This window comes from Hippoglossus hippoglossus, chromosome 23 (assembly GCF_009819705.1).
Source record: "Hippoglossus hippoglossus isolate fHipHip1 chromosome 23, fHipHip1.pri, whole genome shotgun sequence".
In the NCBI taxonomy this organism is placed as follows: Eukaryota; Metazoa; Chordata; class Actinopteri; order Pleuronectiformes; family Pleuronectidae; genus Hippoglossus; species Hippoglossus hippoglossus.
In genome coordinates this window covers 9171051-9190278 of record NC_047173.1, presented here as the reverse complement: position 1 = coordinate 9190278, position 19228 = coordinate 9171051, and the positions used below count along the sequence as shown (strand labels likewise).

General features: G+C 41.7%; 1 protein-coding gene across 17 annotated transcripts in view; it reads right to left on the bottom strand.

Annotated features, from left to right (window-relative positions):
- Positions 1-8096: 8096 nt before the first annotated feature.
- The window catches only part of nrcama (neuronal cell adhesion molecule a), a 51241-nt gene continuing 40109 nt past the window's right edge, over positions 8097-19228 (bottom strand). For 4 of the 17 annotated variants that reach the window (XM_034577637.1, XM_034577641.1, XM_034577640.1 and 1 more), the window contains 16 exons: positions 18913-19014; positions 18527-18724; positions 18376-18446; positions 17982-18207; positions 17530-17645; positions 16131-16338; positions 15680-15802; positions 15396-15572; positions 14974-15006; positions 14347-14412; positions 13420-13542; positions 12660-12815; positions 12149-12280; positions 11981-12059; positions 10350-10361; positions 8097-8970 (listed from right to left, as the gene is read on the bottom strand). In XM_034577637.1, the coding sequence (XP_034433528.1) occupies positions 8736-8970; positions 10350-10361; positions 11981-12059; positions 12149-12280; positions 12660-12815; positions 13420-13542; positions 14347-14412; positions 14974-15006; positions 15396-15572; positions 15680-15802; positions 16131-16338; positions 17530-17645; positions 17982-18207; positions 18376-18446; positions 18527-18724; positions 18913-19014 (2057 nt within the window). In that variant the 3' untranslated portion in view covers positions 8097-8735. The remainder of the gene's footprint in view (positions 8971-10349; positions 10362-11980; positions 12060-12148; positions 12281-12659; positions 12816-13419; positions 13543-14346; positions 14413-14973; positions 15007-15395; positions 15573-15679; positions 15803-16130; positions 16339-17529; positions 17646-17981; positions 18208-18375; positions 18447-18526; positions 18725-18912; positions 19015-19228) is intronic. The other 13 variants (XM_034577647.1, XM_034577650.1, XM_034577654.1 and 10 more) reach the window with 7 other exon arrangements.

Sequence of the window (19228 nt, the reverse complement as noted above, 5' to 3'; positions counted from 1 at the left end):
GGAAGCAAAAACAACAATCAAAAAGAAAAATTAAAGAATGGCAGAACCTTACAAACAAGTGCAACATGTAGTGAGCACAGTGAGGACAGCAAAAAGGAGCCAGAAAGTGCAATTTTCCGTGCTTAAAAAAAGGATAATCAGTTGAAAAAAGAAAGATAATAGCACTAGGAAGTGAGATTACAGGAGGGAATAAAGAAGCTAATACATCTCTGCAACTCCCTTTAGCATAGTCAGGTCTTGGATTGGTCCAGGTGTGAATCCAGTCCGTCTCTATTTGGCCCATTTTTCATACCCTTTTGGCAGGACAGTTACCTCCATCTTTCCCCACTTGAGCGGTTGCAGGTTAAGTTTCTCGGCCTTAACCGCCTCTTTTGTAAGCTTGTGGGTTAGTCCATGAACTTTTCTTGTGAGGACAGAGTTTGTTTTGACATGCCTCGTCTTTCTCTGCTCTGATGGCTTCATGTCTGCCCTTCACACCTTCGAAATGTTGAAGGTCTTTGCGAAGCTCCTGAATTTTGTCCTGGAGAATCAAATTCTCACGGAGAGTGCTCTTTGTGGCCTGCTGGTCGCTCATAGTCATCCCTCATAACGTTTGCCTCTCTGATCTTGTTCTCAAGCTCCTGGATTTCCTTTGTGAGGCTGGTGACATTGGCGTTAGTGGCAGCAGCATTATCTTGAAGCTCATTATAAGCATTGAGCGAATTTGCCAAATGTGCATATTCTTCTCTCTTTTTAACATATGTGCGTTGAAGCTGGAAACGCGTGTGGTTCATGGCCATATTCTCAGCTTTTAGTGCTTCATATTCGGACCTAATCCTTGGAGCATCGTTTATTTTTTCGGTCAAAATTTGAATCTTTTGTCGGATGGTGGTGATGTTCGACCTGAGAGCACTGTTTTCCCTGAATGCCTCTGTGAGCTTCATGTCAATCTTACCATGCAAGAGTCTATGATGGAGGAGACAAGCCTTGTCGGTCAGCCTATAATTTTCACAGCTCAGAGCTTCGTTTTCTCTTTTCAGTGATTTATATTCATCCTCAATAGATTTTTGAAAACGTTCTTGCATTCGTAGCGCCATAAGTTGTTTAAGGAGCAAATCGTTTCTTTGGATTAGGATTTCCCGATCACTTTTAGCCTTCCTTTTTTTCTCCTCCAAGACGATTGGATCCTGGAGTTGCTTGTGCAACCTGTCCACTTGATATATCAGGTCCTGGTTCAAATCCATGTCTTTTTTTCTGTCATTTGTCAGCTGTGTATACTCTTTCTGCAAGTCCTGCATTTGGCTATCCAACAAGACATGTTGATGTTCTCTGCTTAGTCCCCCCTCTCTTAAATTGCCGTCCTCGAGAGGCGTTGTGTTGTTCTCGAACCCCCGGGGACTTTTATTTCTACGCCAGAAAAACATTGTTTCATTTATGTACTTGTGTGTACCACTGAACGTTGCGAGTATTGCTGTACTGTCAACTTGTTATAATGATCGAGCAGAGTCCTGTGCAGTGATATAGGACAATGTCAAGGTGCAATACCAGGTTTAATATGTTTTCTTCTTCCTATTTGTTCGGTTTGGAGTTTTAGACCTTTTAAAGGCTCTTTAGTCTAGAATGGGTGACACTCTGCCATCTGACAATAAAGTGAACAAAGAATTAGACTTTTCACATGATCAAAGCAAATGTCTTTGAAGTGTCTTCAGTGCGGTCTTTGAGAGGTACCTTTGAGAGCTGGTTTCTCTGTTATCAGTGCTTCTGGGAGTGTAGTTGAGCACAAACAGCTGATTCAGATCAGTTGAATGAACTACCTCTTTGACATATGTGGTGTAAAAGGGATAGTTCACTGAAAAATGAAAATGCACTCATTATCTACTCACCACTATGCCGATGGAGAGATGGTTGAACTGCTTGAGTAAACAAAACACTTTTGGAGTTGAAGGGGTGTAAACATTGTTGCAGCAGAATACAATACTATTGAAGTCAATGGTGAGTCCTTCTTCAGAAGACATAAAACATTAAAAAAAAGACATAACATGCCTCCATACTGATCATGTGGTGTCATCCAAGTGTCCGCAAGCCCCGACATTCAAATTTGACTTGAAACAAGGTCATTTACACCAAGTTTTTATCATAAAAGTCGCTGATATCTTCCACGAGGTGTGTTCACGGACCCTCGTACGTGCTAATGTCCGCTAGCCTAGCCAAGTTAGAAAACTTTGTGATCATCCCACCTGGTTTATCTGTAATGTGGTTTTCCACAGATTTTATGTGCATGATTTCTTGTTCACAGATTCATGGTCAGCATTATTGTCATTACAGCCATTTTCATCTAACAGTAGGACAGATTTAGTTCATGACATATTTGAGACTCTATAGATTTCTATAGATAGAAACTTTATTCAAGAATGGCAGAGCCTTTATGAAGTACAGCAGGAAGTGAGCACAGTGAAGACAACAAAAAGAAGAGAAAGTGCAATTTTTCATGACATAAAAATTATACGCAGTTGAAAAAAGGAGGGAGCAAAGAAGCTACAATATCTCTGCAACTCTCTTTAGCATAGTGAGGTCAAACGGGTCTTGGATTGGTCCAGCTTGTCTCTTCCTGGCCCATTTTTCATACCCTTTTGGCAGGACAGTTACCTCCATCTTTCCCCACTTGAGCTGTTGCAGGTTATCTTTCTCGGCCTTAACTGCCTTTTTGTAAGCTTGTAGGTTAGTCCATGAACTTCTCTTGTGAGGACAGAGTTTTTTTTACATGCCTCGTCTTTCTCTGCTCTGATGGCTTCATGTCTGCCCTTCACACGTTTGAAATGTTTAAGGTCTTTGCGAAGCTTCTAAATTGTGTTGTGGAGAAACATTCTTACGGACAGTGCTGTTTTTAGCCTGATAGAGTAGCATAGCCTTCTCTCGAAACCTTTTCTCTCTGATCATATTCTCAAGCTCCTGGATGCTGGTGATATTGGTGTCAGTGGCAGCAGCATCATCTTGAATCTTATAAGCATTGAGCGATTATTCCAAACGTACATATTCTTCTCTCTTTTTAATTAATGTGTGTTCGAGTTGTAAACGCATTTGGCACATGGCCAAATACTTAGCTTTTACTGCTGCAAATTCGGCCCTAATCCTTGGTGCATCGTCTACTTTTTTGGCCCAAACCCGATATTCTTTTTGGAGTTGAGTGATCTTCGACATGAGAGCACGGTTGAGCCTCTGTGCCTTGTCGCTGTGCTTGTCCAGGTTTTCTTGCAAGAGTGTAATACGGAGATGAGCAACCTTGTGAGACAGCAAATCATTTTTACTGTTCAGAGCTTTTTTTTTTTTTTTCAGTGATCTATATTCTTAGATTTCCCAATCCCTTTCAGCATTCCTTTTTTCTCCTCCACAACTATTTGATCCTGGAGTTGCTTGTGCAACCTGTCCACTTGATATTTCAGACCCTGGTTCAAATCCATGTCTTTTTTCATGTCCTTTTTCAGCTGTGTATACTCTTTCTGCAAGTCCTGCATTTGGCTATCCAACATGACATGTTGATGCTCTCTGCTTAGTCCTCCCTCTCTTATATTGCCGTCCTCGAGAGGCGTCGTGTTGTTCTCGAACCCCTGGGGACTTTTATTTTTACGCCAGAAAAAAATTGTTTCATTTATGTACTTGTGTATACCACTGAATGTTGCGAGTACTGGTGTACTGTCAACTTGTTATAAGGATCGAGTCCTGTGCAGTGATATAAGCTGTGTTTCTTCTTATTCTTAGTTTGGTTTATTGGCGGGTGGCAACTATTTGTTCGGTTTGTATCAGAAAGCCGCTCTAGACACTTTATCCCTTTCAAAGGCTCTTTAGTCTAGAATGAGTGAGACTCTGCCACCTGCCAATAAAGTGAACAAAGAAGAAGAAGGTCATTTACACCAAGTTTTTATCATAAAAGTCGCTGGTGTGTTCACGGACCCTCGTACGTGCTAATGTCTGCTAGCTTAGCCAAGTTAGAAAACTTTGTGATCATCCCACCTGGTTTATCTGTAATGTATTTTTCCACCAATTTTCAAGTCAATGTTTTCATTAAATGAAACTGAAGGTTCTTTTTTTGTGTGGCTTATAAATAAGTTCACCGGACGTTTTCAGACCCAGGCTCACAACTTATAAACTTTAAAGATATAAGCTCTGTAAGTACAGCAGTGCAGCAACAAAAGGAACACCGTGCTTTTGCTTTGTAGTCAAACTGCTTTGAGATCTCTCTCATACATATATACATCATCCTCATTTAACACACTACGTGGAGGTACACACTAGCATGTAGCACTGCTTGCACGGTCATGAAGGAAAACAGGGCCCGGTTTGAAATCCTGAAACCAACATTTATTTCTTTTTTTTTTTACTTCATTTAAAATACAAAATATTTTGCAATATTATACTGTAGAGTAAACCATTTTAACAGCCTTTCATGCTTTTCATGTAGCTTCAACATTAACCAGAATGTCATATTATACCATATCATATACTGTATATCCTACTGCATGTTCAGTCACTATTCACACCCTGTTGTGTCAGTATGATTATCTGTCCATGCCGGCTCAGAATGCTCCAAATTACACTTGTGTTTTTTTTGTACACTCTTAACAAAGGATGTGTCAGTTTCAGGAGACGTCTAATTTAAGACGACAGCTTTCCAACATTCTGCTTCCACACACTGGATGTTGTCCTAAATTAGATGCAGGAATTAGTTTGAAATGATAAATCCTGTTTAAGTGTGTGCCTTTTTTTTTTTTTTTTTAGAAAAAAAAAAATACAGAAAAGGTGCATGAACGGTCAGAGACAGAAACGAGACAGGTGTCACGAGAGCTCAGTCACAAGTTAAATAATCTCCTTTTGATACCTGAACAGCTAAACAATGAGCAAATTCACCTGACAAGTTTAAAAAGAAGAAATAAATAGTAAAATTTCACGGCAAATAAAAGAAAGAAAAAGAGTGAAAACTGTAAGTGGTCTCATGTCACACAAAACCATTTTCACCCTCCCTTATCCCTAATGCATGAGGCCAAGCTCTCACCTCTGACCTCAACACATCTATGCTCAATTCAAGCCATTGTTTACAGAATACAACAGAAATATCTACATGTGGAAAGCTGACACGTTGCAACCAAAAAACTTGATGCAAGTTATGATAAAATGAAGACATGGAAATGTTCTCGGGGGCGGGGGGAGTCTTGTGTCTCCTGTTGAGTGGGCACAGACTGCTCGTCTCGTGTCAGAATTATTCATGGATTGAGAAATCAATATTATAATGACGCACGCTTTAACATAGTAGCATGCATGTGCTGCACACACACACACACACACACACACACACCCACACACACACTCGCTCACCCAAACATTCACACACAAGCTTCGTTCTTTTACAGTAATATAAAACTCACTGAGTGCTGCGCTCGGATCGTGACGACATACACAGATATAAGGTTAAATGCATAAACCAAAGTCACCAGTGTGTCTACCATTTGAAGTGAAACAAGCAATATTTTCATTCACATAAACAGATACACTTGTTTCCACATTCATTAATTCATTTTCCCAACCCCTTCTTCTCTAAGTGCAACCAGTGACAGTGAGTCCCATTTTTTTGTTTTTTATAGTAGTCTGTACCAGAAAGGGTCTGGTTCCCATTGGCAGTTACCTGGTGAGTGCGTTGGCAGTGGTGCTGAGCACAGCTGCACATCCTCCTTAAGGTGAATGGGTTTGAAAGGAGAATGTTTGAAATTAATGCGTGATGGCATCTCATTCGGTGTCCGTGATGTGACCTCAGGCTACCTGCATTTTAATATTCGGCACATTTGCTGCGTCTTTAATTCTTCATTGTAAGTATGAGTTGGGCGCTTTGCAAATGGGCTGACAAATGCTGGCTAACATGATTGTCAACGAGACCATTACAACCTTTAGTTGAAAATTGTTCCTCAGAAGTACCTGTGAAAAAAGATGTTATCAATAATTCTTCAGTTAGATCAGTTTCAGCTCTGTTTACGAACCCTGGACCCCATAATAAGACTCAAAGAGGCTATACTGCTCACAATAAAGGGCTTTAAATTGAATATTCCCTTAAGGCTTACTTATGCTGCCTTTACATACAACAAGAGATGTAGCCATCACTGCCCACGTAGGCCTACTTCCATGCGTCCTTTACGTTGGCATGGTTGTTAAAGCAATACAGCCACTAGAGGGCAGCCCAGAGGCAAGAGTTTCCGACAAGAAAAGATGGAGGAGGTTGCGATAATGTACCTCTTAAGAGAGTTTGTACCTGGGCCTTGGTGAAGTAGCATTGTTGCTGAAACTAGTGCAGTGCCCGTTCTAAATCTGCCTATTATCTGTTTTGCCTATTATTGTCTATCTGTCCTGTGTTAATGCTCCAGATTCTACTTCAGAATTGTTCCTCGTCATTACAGAGTCGTCCTCAAACAGTTTTACAATATGCTGACACTTTTTATTGTTTGTGTGCACAGTCTACGGTGCAGAATGATCGGTTCATCCTACCAGGTTTATCTGCAATTAGGATTTTATAGTCTGTTTTTCATAAAATGAAACTGAATTAGCTTTTTCACAACATTCCAAAATAACAGCTCTATAATTCAGCTCAGTATTAAGCATTGCAGCAACAAAACAAACGTTGTGCTTTTGCTTTGTAGACAAATTGCCAAAGAGGAAATGATTCAGTGAATGTTGTTGCCATGACGGAGATCAGCCTCTGTCGTAGGTCAACCCTTCTGTGTCTCAGTCCGCTATGGGCAATTTACAATAGACATGCCAAATGCGAAGCCAATCAGATGAATGGTGTGCAAGATATGCATTCCACATACTTCCTCATGTCCTATGGCCATCTCGCTTGAACTACTGGCTACACCCCCGACGATTTCTGGTGTTACTGCTCCAATTTGTCTGTTTCCTCCGTCTCCATAAGCTTTCAGAAGACGTGCACAAATATGGACAAAATTAACGGGTAACAGAAAGCTCTGTCCGTATCTGTATCTAACGTTGAGCATAAATTAACCTTAATAATGTGGAGCTTTGAATACTCTGCAACGGCCATTTCAGTAAAGTGGGGTGGTATTTTTCTATGTGTTGCGTTCATGGACTGTGCATGAAGAGGGGTATAGCTATGGATCCAAGTCATTGTTCTCTACAAAGGCACTAGAAACCATGCTAACAGGTTCTTGATCATCAACATCTAAATACTTGGAAACTACCATGTGTACTCTCAGTGAACCTCTACATGCAATAAGCTTTTCTCTTTTTTCTGCCAGTGCATGTATCAGATATGGTAGAAGAGATGCTATCGGAGACAATGCTGGGACAGCAGTTTTGGACAATACCGTGATTGCCTTAAACCCAGGCTTACACAGTGGCCAGGATTCAGGGGTGGAAGCACTTGACGATACTGAATAAACCGCACCTGCGTTGTTGTTCCATTAGAGCTGGCTAACAAGAAACGTAGGTTTGGTGAGAAGAAAAGCAAAAAGAGCAATCTTGAGAAATCACGAGGATAAAAAGGTCAAATCAGTGTGAGAGTTGTGGCTGGCTGGTGTGAGGAGTGACCCGACTCTGAGTTCAAAGTGTTTCTAAACAGCTTTCCAATGACTGCAAATGGACATCCCTGACCTGGAAATATACCTTTTTTTCTTATTCAATTACATATGTACAAACAGTTCATCTGTCTCAAAAAGACATTCTAGCTTCTACTGCGAGATGTAGTGTCCACAAAGACACCGCTGCCAGTAATTCTCTGTATATCAGATGCCATTAACACTTTGACTGAAAAAGAAAATCCTGTCACTAGTAGGTTTGCACCATCAACTGTATTTTACTCATCCCCGCCTCCTCCCATAATCCAGAAATGAAACCTGGATATCCCGATTTAGGATTACGGAATGGACCTTGGGTCGCAAGGTCCCACTGATCCATGCGCTCGACCTGTTGCGAGTCAGTCTTTTATAGCATAAAATAACTTGTGAAAACGAAAGCTTGGACAAACATCAGTGTGATAAGAACTACCTAAAATGAGAGATCCATCTTTGAAAAAAAATTATTTGACGTGTACTTCAAATTTTTTGTTTTGCTCATGTCCCATCCACTAACGTGGAGGAGGCGGGGTTTATGACATATTCTGCAGCCGGCCACCAGATGGCGATCGAGACACTTTGGTCTCACTTTAGGGGAGCAGTCATGCCGTTTATCGTTATACACAGTCAACAAGTGCATCAAGTGACAGGACGAGGTTAAAATGCTGCCATGCAGATGTTTGTGAATGTGAGTCGATGCATATTTTCCTGTCTGTGGCAAATTTGATTAAATATATATTTGGATTTATCAAGTTAAGTGTGTTTGGAAAGGAGATTAAATGGCACTACCACACACAGACACACTTGGCCACACTCCTGCTCAGTCTGAGTGGTAATTCTCTTTCTTGTACATTCCTTCTGCTTTTCCATATTGCTTCCTCTCTCCTCCTCTTCTTGTTTTCCTCACATCCCTCGCTTCATGCCGTCCTCCAGTGGTCATGGGGGATGTGGTGTTGGTCTCTGCTGAGTGTGTGTTGATCGGAGGATGTCACAGTGTGACAGGGATTGGCAGGTGTGGAGATGAGGGTGGGTCAGCATTGTAATAATTCCACCACGACCGTCACCTTAGCAACTGTCACCACAGGAATGGTTACATTTGCCAGGGTGACAAGGAGCAGCAACTGTCGCAATCAGGAGGGGGCCCCTCCCTTAGACAAACGAGTTCATGGCGTTGACGGGCGAAGGTGCCTCTGAGCTCTCGTTGCCTTCGTGCGTGTCTTTCTCTTTCTTGCCGCTGTATTGGCCGATGAAGGAGCCGTCCTCGTTGAACTGTCCGTCCCCGCCCTCCCCGTAGTCCACCAGGCTGTCGTCGCTCTCGTCACGGCGCACCGTCCCGTTGGACGGCGTCCGGCTGCCCTTCAGCGGCTTGTGGTCCTCTGTGTCACTAGAAAAGGGGTAGGAGAAAAGGTTGGAGTGAAGGTTGTTGAGAAAATTATTTATGGTGTTTGTTCTGCAGTGGTCAGAAACCTCTTACACCCTGTCCGAGCTAATGCAGATATTTTGAATTACAAACTTGTTCCTCTGCATTTTCGACGGATCGTCGATGTAGACTTTATCGCCATCTACTGGCCTGGCATGCTTGTTTGAGCGTTATTAAATCATTTTTGTGTTCTCATGTAGACAGAGAGTAAAATATCTGCAGTACTGTAGACATGGCCTCATTTAAGCATTAGCAATTTGGCTTTCCACTGCACAACTGTACGCTGTCACACATACTGTCCAAAGCGAAGAGCTAGCAGTATGTTTTACGACGTCTTCTGCGGACAGTTTAGTTTTGCTCAGGTGCAAAGCAAATGAACAAAAATATACACAAGCACTCAATGTTCCCTCTGCTAATGGAAGGTTTCTCATGAGGCACAATGACAAAGATTAGCCTGGCAGATTATACTTCACGGTAGTGTACAGTGGAGCAGCTCAGCTACACAGCCTGTGTGTATGACTACAGTGTTAGTGCTGTAGTTGTGGAAGCCCGGGTGCTGAGGTTGAGAGATTCAGGGTTAGTGACCACTGCTAAAGAGATTTTGCAAACGTGTACCGCTCAGTCCTTTGCAGTACTACAGTGCTTTAAGTTTACATGCAGTCATCAAAAATGCAACTGGAACCATTTCAATCCTGTTTTACACATCTACTCAGTACTCCAGTATGCAAGCTCTACAGTCAGGATCATACAGCACAGTTCAACTCTTTGCATTTAAAATAAACGGTGATGAAATGATTCAAGAGATTAAATGAAGGAAGCCGGGGGGGGGGGCGATTATAGTTAAATGTAATTTACTTGTTTTAATGACGATAACATGATGACACAGTAAACCAGGTATGTTAATGTGCACACTCCTTGCTTTATAGGCACAAAAAGATGTTCTACTTTTGTTCTTCCTGAGCGCAAGACAGCGGTGCTTTCGCACTAGATATCTCCATCTCGCAAACGTGCAGGTCGAGTAGTTATACCAACAAAGTCACCTGTGGCCACGTTGGCCGCACGCCCCAGTATATAATCCTATCTGACAGCATTCGGTACGCCAGGTTTATCCAAGGTGCCGGAGGGAGCGACAGTGCTGCTGTGTTTGCTATAAGGCCTGTAAGACAGGCAAACCTCTGTCAAAACAGATGTGCGGCCCACACAAATGCGAGACGGAGATATCCAGTGCAAAAGCACCGCTGCCTGGCAGTCATCCAGCATTCATAGAACCATAGTTACATTCGTATCTCTCGTTTTAGAAGGTTACGTGAATTGCATGCTTGTTTTACCGCATCTCGTCTTACCTCTCCATTGACCTAAACCCCAAAAAACACAAAGGATAAAAATGGAGGGACACATGAAAAGCAATTCATGAGCCAAAAAGCTTTTCATAGACACAGACAATGAGTGCACAATTCTATACGGATAGCATGCATACAGAGACATTAATAGCACAATGACATTCATATTAATGAGAGCCCGACCAATATAGATTTTTGGGTGCTGACGCCAATACAGATATTAGCAGAGTAAAAAAATATAAATAACGATATATTGCCAATATATATAAGAATTGGATAATTGGATTCGTAAGGATATCATCAAACACCATTGACCACTATATACAAATAAGATACATATACAGAACTTGAATTAGGAAAATAAGCACACTTTTATTTACATTTTTGAAAATGGAAACATAAATGTTCATGTTTTCTTAATTGTTACCTCTGCCAAGGACATTAGGTTTTCACCCCGTACGTTTAATGTTGGTTTGTGAGCAAGATTATGCAAAAAGTACTTGGCTGATAACCTTTTTTTGATTTCTCAGAGAATAATTCATGGATCTTGATGAAATAAATCTGCCATGTGTAGCTGACTTATGAATGTGTGCAATTTGGCACAGATCCAAATAAAGTGTTGGGCCTTGGCAGAGGGGCTTGGCCGGGCTCTAATATTAATAGCTCCAAAAATATATAAAAATAAAAATACACGACAGCAATTTAACTATTCAAATGTGATGAAATACGAAAAACTTAATGAAAGTTTCCTTCCACCTGTTTTAAGTTAGGATAGAGTGAAAGAGATGCGATTACTTGTTGTATTTGACATGTTATTGTTGATTAGATCGGCTTGTTTACAATGTGAGTTGGTGATTATTAAGGATCAGCACAGAATGGTGTGGATTTGGCCTTGCCTCTATGGTAATGGAGTCTGTTGGGGATTGTGTCTCTGCGGCCTGGTCAATTGTTCTACATACAAACGGTCACGTCAGGACACAATGAATGAAGAAAAAGGACAATTAATCTTACTCAGGAATGAAGCTTGGCGCAAGTTCAATCAGGAGGACTCTCTATGACCCATTGATTCTTCAGACTAGCTGGATGTTACAGTCAACCAATCAGCTTTTGCCGTCAAACTATAAATCTGGGGTTAAGCTCAAAGTGTTTTGCAATGTTTTGCTACGGTTTTCTCTTATTTGGTGGATGTTGCAAAGGTGTTTCCCAATCAGCAGCGACGTGTATATAAACCTCACTGTATCAAAAAGGCAGTGTACACTATGGATTTGAAAGTTGGCAGTTGCTGCTGCATCAATTGAAGATGTAAGAAGACATGTTCACGTATTTTACAATTAGGTTATTTAATTAAATGAACTTATTTCTTTGCCATGACAGACCTACATTAAGCACATTTTTAAGTGTTCCGCACGTATTTAAGCCATGTCATCTACCTCCGAGATTTCTTCCACAAATACACCAGGAAAAGCCTTCTCAGCTGCCATAGTTGTAACAGCTGCATATCAGGGTGTTTCAACCATGTGGACATCGCAAGCGACATCATCACTTTCTGTCAAGTCCTTCCTGATTGAACTCTATGCTTTAAGCCTTTTGTTGGGACTTCTACGCTGGAAGAACGCTATGGTTTTCTCTCTCACCTGTATTCTCCAAATGTCCCATCGTCCTCCTTCATAGGTTGTATCTCAGGGTCTTGGTGAGCGTCTTCTTTCTCTTTCACTGTAAATAACAGTTTATTTTCTTTTTCTTCTCACACATCCGGGTCAAAAAAGGCTTGAAATTACAGTTCATACCAATATGTGCATTACCTGGATATTTGCCACCTTTGTTCCTCTTGATGAAGCACACAATGAGGAGGACCAAGATGAGGAGGGCGATGGCACACATGAGTCCAATAAACCAGCCCTGGGTGGCGATGTCGACCTGTCGGCTGGGCACGGCTGCACGGGCACAGAAAGAGAGAGACGAACAGGGTGAGTGCAACTGCCTGGTCAAACTGAAATCCAGGCTGGTTAAGTGGTGGAGTCTGTTTTTCTTCATGCTGAGATTAACAGAGGCTGTAAACACTGAAATGGAATTTTAAAAATGGGTTAATCTGCAATGATCGATCAGGCACCAAAAACATGGCAAAAAAGAGAAAAAGAAAAAGGCACGACAGTAAAAATGAATGGACTTTTTAGCGATGACTTTAAGCGACATGCATCACAACTTGATGCCAACTTTCACGCTGTAATTTATTATTGTGATGACAGTCAGGCAAAAAAAATAAAAATAATAATTAAGCACAAGGACGATCCATCCTGAGGCATGCCACCTCACCTGGAACCGTAACCAACACTTCGTCTGTGCTGTGGACCGTCGGGTCAGCCGGGTCTCTAGCGACCACACGCACCCTATAGGATGTCCCGGGCTTTAAACCTTTTATCATATGAGAGTGTGAACTGTTTACCAACTCCTTTTCCCAGTCGTCTTTACCTAGAAGTGGAGTGTCGGTTGGGGAAGATTGAAATTCAGGGAAAAAAGAACATTTTATTTGAATTACAATATTCTAACTGGTAATTTTGAAGGATAAATCATTGTTACCTCCGCCAAGGAGGTACAATTTCGCCCCCGTCTGTTTGTTTGATTTTCAGCAAGATTATGCAAAAACTACTTAACAGATTGCCACAAAACTTTAAGAATAGAATATGGGTCAAGAAGGAAATGTTATTATAGGCTGGATCCAAACAAAGAAGCTGATTCAGGATTTTTTTTATCACTTTCTTTATCATAAAGAGATTGTCAGCAGAATTGCACAAAAACTTGCTGGAAGGATGGGACATCAGCCAAGAAAGAACATGTTACATTTTTGCTCAGATCCAGGAATTTTTTATTCATCACCTTCTTGTCTTTTTGACATCTTCACCAATTTCAAAGGGAATAATTCATGCATCTTGATGTAATTTATGAGTGTGTATTATTTGGCCAATGCTGTGAATTTAAATGGCGAATGTTGGACCTTGGCGGAGGTAACGCGCTCTTCTAATCACTTCGATTAAGGCTCAAGTGTGGAGACTGTAAATACAAAGTGAAGCCTTACTGTTTTCTACCATATATTCCACAAATACATTCTTATGGTGTCCAAAGTATTCCCAACTGATCGCCGCCCCATCCTCCGATACAGACGTGTTAACATTGCCAAACGCAGGGCCTACAGGAGGCGCTGAGCACACAAGAGAGAAAGAAAATGCATTTGTTCAAAATGCAAATTGTACCATTTTATTAAGTTATTTGGTTTTTCAAAATACTAATGTGGAATATAACCTTTCAAACATTGCTAGAGAGACAAAATATGTCAAATTAGAAATCAAATTTTTTTTTCAGTGTTTTGTTTAAAATAGACTTCAAACAATAATGCCTGGAAACCAGTCTTTCCCATTAAACCACAAATTCATAGTGTAGCAGCCAAATTTAAGTCAAGAACTATCAAATGACCTTAAAGTTTGTTTTATCAATGATAGAACGAGAAAAAGTATAGTTTGTTACACATAACCATTATGGTCTTAGGGCGCTTTCACACACCTACCAACGGACCAAACTTTAGTCCGACCAAAAGAGGTGGTCTCATTCACGCTCATCTATCTAATCAATGTCAAGGTAAGGTAGACGCAGCCCACGTAGGTGATGACAAGATGTACAAATGTCAGACAAAAGTCCCTAAATTACGTCAAACCAAAACTAACCAGATCAGATGTAAAAAATGTAATTCAGACATGAACCTTGGTCCGGATTTTCAGGTGTGAAAATGCCCTGAGATTTCGCCATAACGTACAACAGGTAAGTAAAAAAGTATAGTTGCAACAAAATTGTCCATCTCGGCAAACACTTCAATATTACTGTTATTAAAGACAGTTCCAGAGAGACACAATTTGTTTCTGTTTCTCTTTCTTATTTGCTGAGGTGGATCATTTTTGCAGCACTTAGCTCGAAAGGCTGATATCTAAGGAGGCGCAGTAGTTGCTTGTACCCTTGTGAAACGGGGGAGGCAGAGACTGAGTGATGGGGATAGTTGGGTGGGGGGGCTCTGTGGGGCCTGAAAAGAACACGGAAAAGAGTGAGACAGGATACGTACACACCAACATTAGCCAACACAAAGTCAAGAGCAGAAGAGCTGTTGTTGACATAGACATGTGCTGCCGACATGCTGGAGTTTCAAGCACAATAGGAGCTGGGCCCCAAAAAAATACATCACATCACTGCAGCATGCTTATTATTTGGTTCAAACCAAACTCTACTTTAACTTATATGCACAGTTCTTCAGTTTATAGCATCAGGGGGTAAATAAAATGTGTTAGTTCCACATAAACGCATTCACAAGCATCGAGGTAGGGGTCTAATAAAAACAAATCAGCTAATTCTAATGCACAAGCATCCTAAGTTTTAGCCTATGCTACAGCCTATTCCATCTGAATAGGACACAAGCTTAGCTGCTTGCAAATGCCATGGAAGTCTACTCGTCGGGAGTGTGCAAACATGCTAACCCGTAACATGCAGGAAAAAGTAGGATAAATGCTAATATCCATGCTAGGCTAATTATATATGATGTAAATATATAATTAGCATGCAGGGTCTTCCAGTGGCAAACCTGGGTTACCTTTGCCCGATTCTACAGGGGGCTGAGTATGAGCTTCAGAGAAAAGAGAAAGAGATAGAGATTCAGTGAGTCCTTCATATCGGTTAGGGCACTGTCATTCTCACCACTGCACTCTGTGTTTTGGTTGCTGATATGTGACTTTGACCTTTTCTTCCTATTGTCCTATATTCACACGGCTGCCATTTTCCTCATGGCGGTAAGGGTGGGAATCTCAAATTCAGTTATGAGCAGAATAATGTCATACTGCTATGGTCCAGGTTTAGAAACCCAGACCTCTGACCATGTTTCAAGGTGAAACAACATTTGATAGCTCAGAGCTAACAGCCAGCGTTGCCACCATTTGATTATGGTACATTGTGCTTGTGGTTTGCTGCGCATGAAGCTTAATGCTTTAACTGTATGTTTATGTACACAAGACTCACCTGTGTCCATGACTGTGAAGGCTTCTTTTGTGATGAAGTGGCTAGAGCCTTTGATTGTCTTTGCACTTAAGTAAAACTTGTAGAGCATGCTGGAGTTCAGGCTGCTCAGGGTGATCGTGGTCTCGTTGGCCAGGAACGTCATGATCTTGACTGGTCCCAGTTCATTGGTGGTGTTGACTGCACAGACGGAGTTAGGAATGCACAATATTTCATTTTCTTTTCAGCAAGCTGTGCATAATACTGTTGCAGTGTACAGGTTGTGCGCCTGCAGTTGGTTAAACTACCTGGTTGGTACTTCAGTGTAAATCCAGCGAGGCGTCCGTTATTGTTCATTGGTGGGCCCCACTCCAGGGTGAGAGAGTCCAGACTGTGGTTCAGGATTCTCAGAAAAGAAGGAGGATCTGGGACTGAAAACAAAAACCAGAGCCAAGTCAGGGTCTGTTTCCAAAATGGCCCTTCATAAGAAATCTTTAAAGCTGCTTTCACATATGCACTGAAGTTCAGACATTTTCCTGAAATCTTCCAGAGGGGCTGCTTGAAAGAACACAAAAGTTCTGGACATTTTCCAGAACCTTTATTGCCAGCTCCCCAAGCAAAATATCTGGTAGTTTCTATATCACATTGTATTAAAACAAATTCTGCTTTCTCTCATATTTCCGGAAACTTTCCCCAAACAGGGAAGACAAGAAAACCATCAATCCACCAACCATGTCAGTCAACTCCAGACATACACACCTCCCTCGGGTGTCTCAAACGTCTTGCTTGGACTCTGAGGCCCCTCTCCTTTGCTATTAACGACCCTGATGAAGAGTATGTAGAGGCTGTAAGGCTGCAGGCCCGGCAGACGCCCCTCGCTACGGTTCCCGCTGAACGTCAAAGCCTGCTCCTCCTCATCCGTCATCTTCTCTGTCTCATGCAAGCCGCGCTCACGATGATAGTACACCTGGAGCGGACACAGGGTGGTGTTGACACGCTGACATGTTTTCTCTCATCTCACAGACATAGTAACACACAGATGCAGAGGGCTCATCATACGGGTGTTTAAAAGCCGGAATTGAGTGAGCCTGATAATTTCACGCTGATATGACAGTAAACATAGAACGTATATGACAGTTTGGCTGAGTGTAATCTTATCTCATCTTCAAAATACAGATATGAACAAGCGCAAATCACTTTACACTGAGATAGTATAATAAAATAAAATTGTTTCCACAATGAGGCTAAAACTTTGGGTTATATACTTAATAATAAACAATTTCCCTCTGAATTTCCTAGTATTATTCTTATCACGACTCATTGTCTTCTTTCTTCAGTTGCTGGTGTAAGTCTTGTCAGGGACCAGGCTTCAGGAGAGATAATATTTTGACTGGAAACTTAGGTCACATTTATTTAAAAACAGTTCATGCACAAAACTCCGTGAAAATAAAACCGATATATTGGATGAAACCTGGTTTAACTTAATCTTGCTTGATGATACACCCCTCTGCACACAAAGACACACACACACAACTGGTCATGCATCTAATTACCCCCACTCAAAAGCACCAACAAAGAACTGAAAACTTTCCCCAATTTCCAACATGCTTCCCTCAGCACAGATTTTACAGGGTGAGTGCCAACACCGCCTATTTATACTCACCTGCAAAATGGCGCCCTCTTTATCAATTAGCCAATGAGGAGTCGACACATATGTGGCCAACCCCTCAGGAAGCTCTACTTACAAGACAGACATGGCAAAGTAAAGCATTCTTTGTTTTTATGCCTTGCTTTTTACTGAAATATATGCATTCACTCCTCCAGTCTGCTGAATTAGACTTTTCTTATGTTGTTTTAATTTCCTCACATTGTTAGGCTGTAAATTGTTGGTTGTAGTTAGAGTTTGTGTTGTCCCCTTATGCCTTGAACTTTTATTTTGATATTCCCAGGAAGCTGGCCTCCATTGTCTACTCCTGATTGGATAATTACATAAAGTGGCAGCCATTTTGTGGGTGGTATATAACGGCAGTGCTGGCACTCATTCTGTAAAAGACACTGATTGGGGAAACATGTGCTGGGAGGGGAGAATGTTTAGTTCAGATGTTTATGCATTTTACTGTGTGGTGGCAACAACAGACAAACTTCAATCAAACAATACCTTGTATCCCCGTAGTTTCCCTCTTACTGAAGGGAAAGACACAGGCTCCCAATGCACTTCTGCTAGCGTGCTGTTATGAACCATGACCTGCACGCTCTCAGGAGCAGACAGCGGCACTGCAAAACGAAAGAAACAGAAAAAGTTTGAGATAGTAATGGCAATACTACATTTGTCTTTCAAAGAAAAATGAATGACAAAATCGTACAATGTTTGTGAAGTGATTAGATGAAAAAGCTGTTCATTCAAATGTTTAGACGACTAAAAATGACTTAATTCAAATGTTGGTTTAAAGGGGAAAATGTGAATTTTTCCATCAGCCTGTATAAAACAAAAGGTCAATTCATATTGACAGAGCCGCTACATGATTCTGTGAACTTTGCAAGTAATTATTTTGACCAACGATTACTAAGTGTTTTGAAGGAGACCAGAAAAGTAACAATGGTCCCACTCACAGTCTTCTCCTGAGTACCCAATCAACACTTCGGGCTCAGGTCCGCTGCCGTAATCGTTCATCGCTTGAACTTTGATTTCAAACGGCACAAAGGTTGGGATTCCCGTCACGACAAAACGGGAGATGTTGGCCACGTTCTTCCACGACCAGTCCCCGTCCATGTCCTTCTGTCTCCACAGCACTTTGTACTCCAAACCAGGCCCATTGGACTGGAACCCAGTCAGTGGCTGCAAAGGGAGAAATTGTATATATAAATTTGAATACCCCAACCACAATATGGGCAAACATGATCCTTACAGACAGAATAAAAGTGCAGGACACAGAGGTACAAGACTGTGGATGGCATGTGGCTACCAGTATATTCCAGCTAAATACAAAAATCTAAGATTACTTACTGTCCAGGAGATGACCAGGTTGTCAGACTCTGTTCCTACTCCCCGAACATCTGATGGATTTTCATCAGGAGCTGTGAAAACCGAAGAATGAAGCTCAATCTGACTATTTTAGATCATTTGTTGAAATGCCTGGGTGGTCACATTCACTTACCTGCAGGGTTGGTCCTGTATTGGCGCGAAGGCTGGCTGGGGCCGCTGTAGCCCACGAGGTTCTGAGCCAGCACCCTAAAAGAGTAGTAGACGAACGGGGAAAGCTTCAACTGGGCTGTTGTGCCGGTGCCCGCAACCTCGGTCAGGTTGATCCACAGTCCCGGCTGATGGAGCAGATCCTCGTATTGGATCAAAAACTCTGCGGAAGATGAAGAAAGATTGAAGAGTTAAAATAATAAAGATTTCTGATAACTTCCATGGGTTAAATTCAGAGTGAGTATATTTGGCCATCATGCCAGCTACTATTGACATCCATTTGTCCAGTTTTGAGTTTGGCAGAGGGCAAATGTATTTTGAAATGCTGCAGTGACCATGAATATGTCCTACTCTGTGTGGGGCTGTTGTTATCATCTCCAGGGATCCAGCTGAGCTGAACGCTTCTGTCCGTCTGGTCGGTCAGTTCCAGGTTGGTCGGAGCGTCGGGTTTTTCTGCAAACACGATGAGACTGTCAGGACCAAAAAGAACTGAAATCCTCTCGCCTGTTACATCTGTTTTTACAGAAGGTCGAGCACGTTTTGCAGGAAGCTTTCCTTGTCCAACAAAATCACACTACAGGAAATTTAGTTTATGTATTGATTCGATTTTGCTGCCTGGAAGTCAAAGGTCACAGTGACCTCATGTTACAATTTCATTACATCTGGC